This window comes from Corella eumyota, chromosome 1 (assembly GCF_963082875.1).
Source record: "Corella eumyota chromosome 1, kaCorEumy4.1, whole genome shotgun sequence".
In the NCBI taxonomy this organism is placed as follows: domain Eukaryota; kingdom Metazoa; phylum Chordata; class Ascidiacea; order Phlebobranchia; family Corellidae; genus Corella; species Corella eumyota.
Window position 1 is genome coordinate 17,577,094 of NC_137490.1, and position 12,136 is coordinate 17,589,229.

The 12,136-nt window shown below is 29.4% G+C and overlaps 3 protein-coding genes across 4 annotated transcripts; 2 read left to right on the forward strand and 1 right to left on the reverse strand.

Moving 5' to 3' along the window:
• Positions 1-1,465: 1,465 nt before the first annotated feature.
• Positions 1,466-4,424, reverse strand: LOC145761405 (uncharacterized). Of its 2 annotated transcripts, none has more exons than XM_082574581.1 (8): positions 4,060-4,424; positions 3,926-3,987; positions 3,591-3,699; positions 3,430-3,520; positions 3,195-3,322; positions 2,943-3,070; positions 2,744-2,821; positions 1,466-2,089 (listed from the first exon to the last, which is right to left on the reverse strand). In XM_082574581.1, exons 1-8 carry the CDS (start codon positions 4,172-4,174, stop codon positions 2,087-2,089), a joined length of 714 nt encoding a protein of 237 aa, XP_082430707.1. In that variant the 5' UTR covers positions 4,175-4,424; the 3' UTR covers positions 1,466-2,086. The 2 variants fall into 2 exon arrangements, with proteins under 2 accessions (XP_082430707.1, XP_082430706.1); XM_082574580.1 differs by having other exon boundaries at positions 1,466-2,657.
• Positions 4,425-5,809: 1,385 nt separating this feature from the next.
• LOC145742244 (uncharacterized) lies at positions 5,810-9,510 on the forward strand. Its single transcript, XM_082560063.1, has one exon. It carries the CDS (start codon positions 5,840-5,842, stop codon positions 8,918-8,920), a length of 3,081 nt encoding a protein of 1,026 aa, XP_082416189.1. The 5' UTR covers positions 5,810-5,839; the 3' UTR covers positions 8,921-9,510.
• Positions 9,511-10,170: 660 nt separating this feature from the next.
• Positions 10,171-11,878, forward strand: LOC145763522 (uncharacterized). The gene is made up of 6 exons (XM_082574981.1): positions 10,171-10,308; positions 10,439-10,613; positions 10,739-10,869; positions 10,976-11,037; positions 11,155-11,273; positions 11,437-11,878. The coding sequence occupies exons 1-6, from the start codon at positions 10,260-10,262 to the stop codon at positions 11,645-11,647; spliced, it is 747 nt and encodes a 248-aa protein (XP_082431107.1). The 5' UTR covers positions 10,171-10,259; the 3' UTR covers positions 11,648-11,878.
• The last annotated feature ends 258 nt before the right edge of the window (positions 11,879-12,136 follow it).

Sequence of the window (12,136 nt, forward strand, 5' to 3'; positions counted from 1 at the left end):
TCTTTATGAGTAATTTATAACTGCGAAATGTTATGTTTAGTAACGTGTTTGGACCTTGAACTAAATTACATCGAATTTAGTTTTAGTTTTAAATGTTCTTCTTTATAAACTGGCTTGTTGTTTACAAAAATTTTTTTTTTTGCATAAAATAGTTTCTGTTCATACAGAATACCATGACCATTTAAGAGGTTTTCTTACAGTTTTCTTAATGCTTCTTTTTTTAGATTAGACTTATAGAGAAACATACTTTTTATAGATCCGTATTCTTTAATTAAATTGGACATTGTTTTGTTCAGGTTAAACCTGATGCTGTTACGCGACTTGCATTGAGTCACCTTTAAAAATTCGGGGTATTCAGGAATGAGTAAACCTTGTTTGTTCAAACGTTGCATAATCATCAGAGGAAATGAATTCATTCATTGAAGAGCTTACCATGTCAGCTTTGTGATGCAAATACCTGATTCTTTTCACAGCTATACACGACTCGACTGCGTTTTGTTGTGCGGTGCTATTGGTTGACCTGATACGCTATGCCAATAATCGTAAATATTATTTTAAGTTTATAAGAATACTGAAAATCATGTTTAATTGACCGAAATGATGAACATGTTTAAATAAAAAAAATCGATTATTTTTCAAAGGGACTCATTGGCCATATGCCCTTTGCTTTATTGGTATTTTCATAGTTAATTTATAAAGCTGAATAATACAACTAGTGCTAACGTGTCATTTTTATTGTTTTATACTGAGCTGTATGTAAATGGAAATTTCCCTACGAAAACTAAAATTTCTTATAATTGTGCACCGCCCTGTTTAATCTATAACTAAATCCTGCGGTACACCACGTTTATTGATGAAAGCCAGATATACCCGCGTTACTGTATCTTTATTTCTACTTCCTCAGCTAAATTAACATGCAATTCTGAACAATGTAAGCATACAAGCTGCATGCTATTAATACAACTACACGCAATTTTAGTAGTTATTTATTAATCTTATTAATTAATTCTATTTCCATTGTTCTATCAATGTTAAAAGAGTCATAGGTTATGATAATATTCCCCTACGTTGTTGCCTGTGTTTTGATAAGAAGTTCTAATCAACGTTCGTCTAAAGTTAGGAAGGAAATAGCCAGTTGATGCATTGAACGTTTCTTTTTACTATCTAAGTAATTTATCGCTAAAAAGTCCCATATAATAAACAAGCTAACGCTTATTAACAAATTTACAAAAACAAACTGTACTGGGTATGTAAAAAAACGCATCGCTCATTATGTATATGCTTAAATAGTCTTAAAAATATAGAACCGTTTGTTATCTAAATCGTTGTCGAATTATAAAACATTATCTTCCAGTCTTTACATATTTTTATTTTATGGTGAACCACAAAAAAGAATTAAAAAGGTGATAATGTGAAGACAATACACTGTTTAAATCAAATCTGTATGTAAATTGCATTAGATATATGTTTAAATTGCATTTTTGCGAAGTAAAAAAATAATGCAAAATGATTTGTAAAGTTATCACGGACATTTTAAAAGAAATTTATTAGCTTTTTGTAATAATATAAATGGGGCTGTAATGGTCAAAATGCAAGCGCTTTAACATAATTTCCAGTAACATATTTAAACTTTTTCTGATGCCATAAATATAATTTAAACTAAGTTCGATGCCACAAACATAATTTAATCTTAGTCAGATACTATGAACATAAATTAAACTTTTTCAAGAATACCACAAACATAATTTTAACTTAAGCTAATGCCATGAACATAATTTAAACTTTGCCCAAAATACAATGAACATAAATTTTTAAACAATATCGAATGCCATGCAGATATTTAAAACAAATACGAAAAACTGAAAGAAAGAAATAAAACGTAATTTAAACTATGTTACGTAGTGGAGAAAATGTGTTTAGGAAAATTCAACGATATTTTGCAGCTTAGATTTTGTAAATGATTCTTACAGCAAATTACCTATATGTTTTTAAAGGCAAAGAGTTTATCAAACATAAAATATTGAAGTAGAAGGCAAGTGATAGAAAATATCCGCATTGTATTAGCATTGTAGTTTGTTTGCTGACATTACTACAATTTAAATAAAACACTTCATTCAATCAACCGTAAAATTAATTTTCGTTTGTCCTTAATATATTATTTTTAAGAATTAATATTCCTATATACATATGAATAATAAAAAAGCCTAAATATATTTATATCAAAATTTAATAAAATATTAAATTGTAAAAGTATTGTAATATCGATTTCAATTCATCTAAAGGTTACGCAAAATATCGTGACGTCACAAAATCAGCTATCTTTTATGAAAATCGAATTGGCTATAGGGTTTCAGCTCGATTACGGTTAGAAAACCAGGGTTAAGGTTCCCCCTTAAAAATATATCGATCATACAAAAATTTTGATTTAGTTTATAAAAAAGGGAAATTTTAAGTGTAGCCCGATGATTAGTAACGTTTTAATCATTTTTAGCGGTGAAGTGAACAGCCAAACTTATAACAATAATTAGAAGCAATATGATTCCACAAATGCCTATTGTAATGCGCATTTTTTTGTTTTTTAACCATTGATGTTTTCTTATTTCTTTGGTGTGCTTCTTAAATGCTTTAGCTGTTTTTTCCATATTTTGTGTAGCGCGCTTACATTTAAAAATAATTTTTTTAAATCTTTTTAATTTTTTAAGTAAACTGTTTAAATAAATTAAATAAAATTGTATATTTTTACCTCGGTAGTTTTTATCTTGTCCTGTCTTTTTATTAATTCAACAGCGTTTTTACGCGTATCATCAATGACATCCTGTACCTTAAAAAGTTTAGGTTTAAACAAATATAAATAAAATATATAAAAAAGTTTTAGTAAAATTATGATTATATTGGCAGAATTAGATAGAATAAGGTATTGAATATTAACGAAATGTGCTTACATCTTTATGCATTTTTTTTAACTGTGTATCTGGTTTTAGTCCAGCGTTGCTGCTTGTCGGTGCTTGGTGAACTGGAGTCAAACTAGTTTTACTACGCATGGTATCGTAGTCTGGTTTGGTTGTTTCAGCTTTTTAAAAATACTTACTTGTAACTATTTAAAATGTTATATATTTCTAAACAGTTAGGCACATATGTAAAAAATGCTATATTGTTTATTCTTTCTTTTTGTATTTAAAATAGTTTTGGGTAACCTGTAAAAGAAACGTTTGCTTCTTGAGCTGATTTATCGTCCCTTACCAGCTTGGTCTTTTCGTTATTATTTTCACGAATATCTCCTTTTCTCCTAGTAATGCGAGTACCGGATGGGCGCTGGAGTTTTCTTTTAAGTTTATAAAATTGTCAGCCAATAATTTTAGTGGTATAACATAACCCTGTGTTTATTTTTTTTTAGATTAGTTTATGCAAGGCATAAATGTTATGTCTTACCCGGTAGAAGTTTTTTCTTTTCTTGCTAAAGTTTTATTACATTCTGCTTCGATCTGTTCTTGGCATTTTTCGTGCACATTCGTGCTGCATTCTGAATAGAAAAACGGCGTCTGCGTTTATTCGGGTTGTGGTGAGTAAGTATTAGCCAAAACTGTAATTACCTGAACATTTTAAACCTTGATTTACTACCCCTTTAAGAAAGGAGCTGCAGTAATCACAGTTTGTCGGTTGTTTGTAAGTTTTTTTACAAAAGTTATGCTGGCCCCTAATCTATATTAGAAACATTTAAAAAAACAAATTAATAATTTAATATATAATTCTACTTTTAATTTGTTTATTTTACCATAAATTGGCTATTACATTTAAAACAAATATTTAAAAGTATTTCCTTTTTTGCTTTTCTAAGTTAAAAATGGAGTTTCTTTTTCGTCTGACAAAAAAACATAAACAATAATAAAAAAACACGTTGATCTCCTAAAATACACAAATAACTCACCAACTCAATACAATTTTTAGTTAGGTCTTTTTGGCATTCCTTGTGCACATCGATTCTGCACCCTAGAATAAAAAGAGAATGATTCTGAGTAACAATATTACTAAAAATGCAAAAAAATATTTTTTTAAACTTACGTTTGCAACGAGTGCCTTGTTTATATAAACCGGTCAAAAATTGCCCACAGTGGTTGCAAAGTGTAGGTCGTTTATAGTTGTGTGCCTTAAATAAGTGGGCTGTGAAGGATGACATTTTTTCTGGACACCTTTAAATTTAGTTTCTACGGTGTATGACATTAAACTGTTGATTAATTTTATTCAAATGTTATTTTAAAATACACTCAGTTAGTTTGTTTAATTTTTACTTTAACTTATATTGCAAAACTATAAGTATAGGCTACTTAAAAAATAAATTATAATATATAACATAATAGTTGGTAAAAAAAGATAACTATAAAAAATATAGGCTATTTGAAAAACTTTTTTTATTTTTTGCTGCAGGTTTTGATCAGAACTTATAAAATTTCTTTGTTTATTTTTTCTTACTCTAACTGACAAAATATTAAATGTTGTGTTGTTAAACTAATGTTAAAGCCTTTATAGACTTGGCCTGGGTGTTTTGATAAGAAGTTTATCTAATCCATATTCGCCTACAGTTATAAAGGAAGGAAATTGTTACTTAATATACACGTATAAATTCTATATTTCCTTATTTTCGATGAGAGGCGGCTGTCTTTACAGAATTTTTTTTAATAATATGGTCGCAACTACAAAAAAAGTGCACACCACAAACGACGATTGTTATGTTATTTTGTTTTTAGTAATACTGATATCACCACTTTATTTTGTTAAATTAAATAAAACCGTGTGATAAAATGATAATATACCTTTCGGCAAGTTATCATGAAAATATTACTTGTCGTTTAAGAATAATGCGCACCACAACCGGCGCGTTTTATGCAATTTTTCAATAATTAAGGTATTTTCACTATATTTTGTTGGTTACTATATTAACAACGTTAATGTAACTTATATATAAAGTTCATCCCAATAACTTTTGAAATCATTTTGGATATTCTACTACAACTTAATTTTTGCTTGTATTATAATATTAATAAGGATGCAAATATAAGATTTATATTTTAAATAAGATTATATCTTAAATACGTACTTAATTTTAGGCTTATAAAAATAGTTAGGAGACACGATGTTAAATGTATTTGGTTAATGACACAAGGACAAATATGATCGGGTTAAAACCCTTGTTTGAATCTCAATATTGGCATCGTTGTTATAGAAACAAGCCGAAGCCGTCATTTTGTCAATAATGAAACCTTTGTTCTTTATAACTTGTTATGTAATTATTATTTTTGTTGTCAGGATCAAAAAGTGAAATAAAAGTTAAATTGTTCTTGAGTTATTGTGTTAATCTATTTTTTTATATGAATTTTAAACTTACTAGGCAATCTATACAGCTATAATTTAATTTTAGTGTAAATAAATAATTAAATAATTTAAAGTACAGGCAGACTGAGACTGGCGGTGGCAGACATGCAATAAGCAGAGCACGATTGCTGCATAATATTACTATTTGTGTTTCATTTAATTTCATTGTTAAAATATTTTTAGTTTTAACAATAAGAACATCCAGAATAGTTATTTAATAACGCTAGATTACATCAAAATGGTCTGTATTTAATTTAATATTTATTTGGTATTGTTCTAGTATGGTTAATGGTAGCAGACAGATTAAAAAGATGCCATAAAAAAATCTAGACATGAATAGCCACTAGTTACGCAAACAGACTTATAAAAAGGAGACATCTACAATTTAAGTAATTTTTGATAGCTTATAATTAAATTAAAATCAATATTTGTTTAGGTATCATTTATTACATTTAACACTAAAGTAAAAAATATGGCGGAGGTACTGGAAATGAAGCCAAGAAGGAAAAAGAAGAAAACTAATCAGATAATTGATGCTAATCTTGGTGATGACGAAACAGACTCAGTAACTATTAATCCTCATGCATTTGAAGAGCCGGCTCCTATATTAACCCCAAGAGAAAATAATAGCACAACAGGAAGTGTGGTTACCATTGTAACTGATACTGAAGACATGAAAAATGTACCAAGCCGCAAACAAGGAGAAAACAAATTTGGAAGCATGTTTCTTCGTTCTTTGGCAAAACAAAACAGAGTTATTCCTATGGATGGTGAAACTGATGGAAGACCCTCATCAGCACCATTGCAAAATCCATTGTTCAAACCAAGAGATCAACTTGAAATGATTCAAAGACCTCAGACGGCTGCTGCCATGAATACTTCATTTTCTTGTAATATTCAACCAAAAATAGAAAAAGCCTCACCCAAGCAGAGTATGGTGCAACTTGATGACAGGCCTTCTACACTCATGAAACCAGACCAAATGAAACTGCAATCTGAACTAAATGAAGTGGCTTATATACCCTATGAATATGCTCAATCTATGATAAGTCGAATGGTTAATGACATGAAAAATATGAAAGCCATGCATTTGGAAGTGTTGTTTAAAATAGAAGATCAATATAAGTGCATAGAAAAGGAAAGTCAGCGGCAGTTCAACTTGTTTGTTACTAATCTTCAAAAAACCTACAAGGAAAGAGTTAATACATTTCGGCACAACATGGGAAGATTAAACGATGAAATGAAAACCAACCAAGCGCAACATGTAAATACAATGCAAAGCCTTAAAATAAAAAACAAGCAACTTTTAAACGAAAAGGTAACAGCTCTACAAGCTCAAAAATCCGAATTTAAATCAGCTAGTAAGCCACAGGATCAATATTTTACAGAAACTGCTAAAACTGCACCCACCACTGAGCAAGAACAACCAGATATTGATATTGAGAATGTTATTCCAGCAGTTATACCTATACCTGTTATAATTGATGATGACAAATCAGGTGATTTAGAACCTGAAACCATAATCACTGAAAAAGATCAAACTGTTGGGAAAATAGATGAAAGAGTCGAAGTTATCAATGATGAATCAGAAAAAAGAGATCTGGAAAAAGATGAAATTTTTGAACCTGCAGAAATGCCTGTAAATGCTGAAAGTACAGTTCAGAAGACTCCTGATCAAAAAGATGATTTGTCCGCAGAAGAAGAGTTGAAGGATGAGGAAACAAAAGAAGTGCCTTCGGAGGATAAGGAAGATTTGCCTTCAGACGATAAAGATGATGAACTACTTGTAGAAGAAGAGGAAGCTGCAGAGTTTAAAATCCAATCAGAAGAGGAGGAATTTGATGAGGAAGATGTTAAAGAAGAAGAAGATGTTGAGGCAGAAATGCAAAGTGGGGCAGGTGGTAAAAAGCGCTCATCCATCATTGCAAAAGCCGCTGTAACTGGAGCTGTTGTTGCCAAAGGCCAATCACTGAATGAAAAGAAAGCATTAAAAGAGTTACAAAAAATGAAGGCATTACTTACCAAAGAGAAACAAAAGACTGCTGCCAGTACTAAACAAGTTCATGAACTTGAAACAAAGTTAAAAAATCAACCCCCTCCCCCACAAAAAACGGGAGCTGTTGTGGATTCCAAGGAATTGAAAAAGTTGGAAAAGCGTGCTAAAGATTTAGAAAAGAAATTGGAAATGGAATCCAAAAAAGCTTCCCGAGACAACAAACTTGCCTCAGAGCTTGATGTTCAAGTTAAAGCTGCCAACAAGGAGATTACAGATTTGAAACAACAACTAACATCTAAGGAAGGAGAGTTTTTGAAGTTAACAGCTGCAGCAGAAACTGGTGCCGCTGCTATTGAAAAGGTAGATAGCTTGACTGCAGAAGTAAAATCCTTAAACGTTGAAAATCAAACTCTGGTTGATAATTACAATACTGAACGAGTGCTGCGGAAAAAGTATTACAACATGGTGGAAGACATGAAGGGTAAAATCAGAGTATATTGTCGTGTGAGACCGCTTAGCAAAACCGAAAAAGGAAATAAAAACCAATACATTGTCCAGGCTCCAGATGACTATACGGTAAAAATCATGGCCAGTAAAGGTACGAAAGAATTTCAGTTTGATTCTATTTTCACTGAGGACCATGGGCAGTCAACTGTATTCGAAGATACAAACACATTGATACAGTCAGCTGTAGATGGTTACAACGTGTGCATTTTTGCATACGGTCAAACTGGGTCAGGTAAAACCTACACGATGATTGGTGACAGCAATCAACAGTCCCCAGGAATAGCACCCCGAGCATTTGAACGAATTTTTAATCTGGTTGAAAAAAATCAGAAGAAGTTTTCATTTGTTGTGTCTTGCTACATGCTGGAGTTATACAATGAAAAATTGATTGATCTTTTAGCTCCTAAAAATGCTGAGCCAGCTAAGCTTGATATTAAAAAGGACAACAAAGGAATGGTCTTTATTAATGGAGCAACTGTCACTCAAGCTAGTGATTCGGATAACCTTTTTAATATCTTTTCGAAGGGTTCTGAGAATCGTCACACAGCTTCTACAAAAATGAATGCAGAAAGCTCCAGATCTCATCTTATAATAGGGGTTGTTATCGAGAGTACTAATCTTACTTCAGGAGCTGTGATTAAAGGTAAACTCAGTCTTGTTGATTTAGCTGGAAGTGAAAGAGTGGGTAAGACGGGAGCAACAGCCGAACAACTCAAAGAAGCAAACTCCATCAACAAGTCCTTATCAGCGCTCGGAGATGTTATTTCTGCACTTTCAAGTGACCAAGGGTTTATTCCTTACAGAAACAACAAGCTGACGATGTTAATGCAGGATTCATTGGGAGGAAATGCAAAGACCCTTATGTTCGTCAACATCTCACCTGCTGACTACAATGCAGATGAATCGATTATTTCTCTTACTTATGCTTCAAGAGTGAAGCTTATCACCAATGATGCAAGTAAGAATGCAGAAAGTAAAGAAGTGGCAAAACTTAAACAAATGATAGCTAAACTTAAAGCTGGAGAAGAGGTAGATGATTCAATGATGTAAATTTTTTAAATTTCATAAAATTGTAGTTCAATTAGTTTAAATATGTCTATGAAATATATTTGCAGCATATATTTTAAAGTACCTAATTTTTTGTTGTAATATTACATTTACATACTTTATTTATTTAAACAATTAATAAATTTTATATTCTTGTTAAGTTTTATTAGCTAAGTTAATCTTATGCTTTATTGAATTAAAATGTATTATTTTTCAAATTTTAATTTTGTTATTTAATTTAAGTCGCAATAAGATTGTTTGGGTTTTTATTTTAAACACAGCTTTTAAAATCTAAGAACACTGTACACATTTATTTACACATCAAATGTTGTAGATTTTTATAATTATTCTCAATGCTGTTTTTTTTAATTTTTCATAGGCATTTGCACTTTCTTTTTTACTATCATAAAATCATACACAAAAAATCAAATCATTGCCAAATACCAAAATGAATACTTACAAAACTTACACGATTACTCTTTCTATTTAAGTTTTTTAAAGGACCAACTATAGATTAATTATTTTAAACATTTTATCATGACATTCTTTAATATCGTTAAGTTATCATTCCTTAATAAAAAAACATTTAATGGTTATTTGTAATAACATTTTGTGCCTTTTAAAAAACTTTAATTTATATTTTCATTTTATTATTTCATATTTTTGTACAAAAATTGTTCACATAGCAGTCTTCGAATTTTATTTTATTTTTCACCATTTTAATCACTGTTTAATTTCTACTGTGTTGTTTTTTATGTTATTTTATTCATGTTAGAGGTATGCATACGATTTAAATTATACATTAAAAATACTTTACAGTTTCTGTTAACCTATAAGTAATTTTAAAAGTTTTTTTTTAACAAATCTGTATTTTTTCAGTAGTGTGGTATGTTCATGATAGTAATTGTTTTGTATTTTAATCTAATTAAATCACTAGTTAGTAAAATAAACGTTTTTGTGTTGTTTTAAAAAACTATTTAAAGTAGAGGGTGTGTGATAAAACTTATTGTCAAAACAATTTTGATTAAAAAAAAAATAGGTTTGTAATTTTACACACTCTCAATTTAGTTAGCTTAGAACCTTCTTGTATTTAAGATCCAGCGAAAACAAGACCTTTGTTTAATAAGTATAAGGAAATGCATATATTTGTTAATTTAAAAAAAAATTTAGAAGTTAATAAAAAGGTAATTAAAAAATGAGGATAAAGTGGTTGTTATGGTAAATATTTATTCTTGCGTGACAAAAACTTTTGACGTCATAAGGTGCACGTGAAAAAAAAATTGTTTTTATTTTAAAATTTAAATCATTTTATACCGTAAGTAAAAGCTATAAAAAAGAAAGTATGTTGTCAAGTTTATGTAGAAGAAACTTATTGTTTCAAATACGCGCAGGTGACTTTTTATTTTTATTTTTTTAAATAAATATACAATTTTATTTTCACATTTTTAAACAAAAGAAAATGTTTAATGTATGAAATCAAAATGTTTGTAATATGCCTCTTTTAACATTTTAATTGTTTAGGTACGTTAAGCAACACATTGAATGGTGTCACTCACAACCAAGTTTGTTTTGTTCATTCCGAATTAGAGAAAATACATTCTCTATCTTGGCCTCAACGAAAAACAATATCCCAGTATGACAAGCTAGAATCGAATTTGTTAAAATTAGAGTTTCAGGATTGCGAAAAACTGTTAAGGTATTTTTCTTTATATATAATTTATATTTTTTATCAGGTGCCTATTTAATACTACTGAAAGTAAATTTTCTCGTATATATATTAGATTAATAAACTATAATTATGTAATGTTTTATTAATTTTAGCTCTGAAGAAAGATTGCAAAAAGTATTTCAAATAAGTTACTGCCAAACACTTGACAAAAAAGAAACTCTTATACATTATCATCTAAAAAATATAAACTTACCAGATGACAGAGAATCACTGGAATATAAAGGTTTATTATTTCAAATGTTTTTTATTAAAATTAAAGGGATAATTTTATTTCTATTGTATAAAACCTTTTTTTCTAAAAAATAACTGTAATTTTTTTTGTGTTTTAGTGGTAAAGATTACGGTATTAATTCGTGATTTGCAAGAAATTTATGCGAAACATAAATCTAAGGTAAAATACTTATTTAAAATATTTAATAAAAGTTATTTTCGGTTGTCTTATAAAACATTTTTAAGCACAAACTTTATCTAAAATGTGTCAAACAGGTTTTATTTGTATCTTTTTCAGAAATATCAATTACGAGACTCGTTGAAAAAACTTTTCTATGTAAGATCTAAAATTTTAGGAGAGCTGCGGACATTTAGATTTGAAAATTACACAAAAATATTAGAGGAACTGGATATTTAGTAAGTATAGTATTTTACCGTGTTTGCAACATAGACATATATCTTCTATAACTAGATGTAAAACTATTATTTCTGAATTTTTTTACTTTTACCACTATTATTTCTGAATTTTTTTAATCAATATATTATTTAATTTTTTTTTCATTTATTTTAATTTTTGAAGTTATTATTTCCCTGCTGAGTTAAATGTAATGAAAACTCATTTAATTGATGATGTCGAAGATATGAGGATTCGTGCCTTTGCAGAATCTCGCCGTATTAAAGCAGAGACCAAGAGTAGATTAAAGAAATTAAATGATTTGAAAGAAGAAATTAAAATAAAACTTGAAAGGGGAGAAATTGAACCTGACGATAGCATAAAAGGACTGCATTAGCTTAATTTAAAAACCTCTTTAGTTGATGTTATACATTAATACTCGTCTTTATACTTCATGCTACATGGTCATTTCTAAGTCACAATGAAAAGTCTTGTAAACTTACTATTATTTATTTTTAACGCATTTTGCCTAAAATTTTTACGATTCCTATAAGATAGCATTTTTTTAACAATTTTATATAATATGAAAACATAAATTATATAAAAATAAACGATGTTGGTTGGTAGTCAGCCCATGAGCTTTGTATGTTGTTTTTAAACGTTCCTTCAAACGAATTTGCCTCCACCGATTTTTCAACGTGCACTTCACCTCCTTGATATGCTAAATAACAAAACATTCTCCGTTTTAGTTTATAACTGCAAGGGGCAATTAACTTTTTAGGGTTTTGAGATCAGTGTTCCGTGAACGGTAGATAAATAATAAGATACGAGAACAAGTTGTAACAAAAAAAGATACCTACCAGAAATCTTTCCTGCGTGAATGGCT

What these genes read in the sequence shown, in the direction of transcription:
- LOC145761405 (XM_082574580.1), bottom strand. Translation starts at nt 4,174, where the DNA reads ATGTCATCCTTCACAGCCCACTTATTTAAGGCACACAACTATAAACGA. An exon ending in TAAAAAAAATGCATAAAGAT is followed by an intron (nt 2,822 to 2,942) that starts GTAAGCACATTT and finishes AAACTTTTTAAG; the next exon opens with GTACAGGATGTCATTGATGA. An exon ending in ACAAGATAAAAACTACCGAG is followed by an intron (nt 2,658 to 2,743) that starts GTAAAAATATAC and finishes TTTAAATGTAAG; the next exon opens with CGCGCTACACAAAATATGGA.
- LOC145742244 (XM_082560063.1), top strand. Translation starts at nt 5,840, where the DNA reads ATGGCGGAGGTACTGGAAATGAAGCCAAGAAGGAAAAAGAAGAAAACT.
- LOC145763522 (XM_082574981.1), top strand. Translation starts at nt 10,260, where the DNA reads ATGTTGTCAAGTTTATGTAGAAGAAACTTATTGTTTCAAATACGCGCA. An exon ending in ATTGTTTCAAATACGCGCAG is followed by an intron (nt 10,309 to 10,438) that starts GTGACTTTTTAT and finishes TTAATTGTTTAG; the next exon opens with GTACGTTAAGCAACACATTG. An exon ending in AGAATCACTGGAATATAAAG is followed by an intron (nt 10,870 to 10,975) that starts GTTTATTATTTC and finishes TTTGTGTTTTAG; the next exon opens with TGGTAAAGATTACGGTATTA.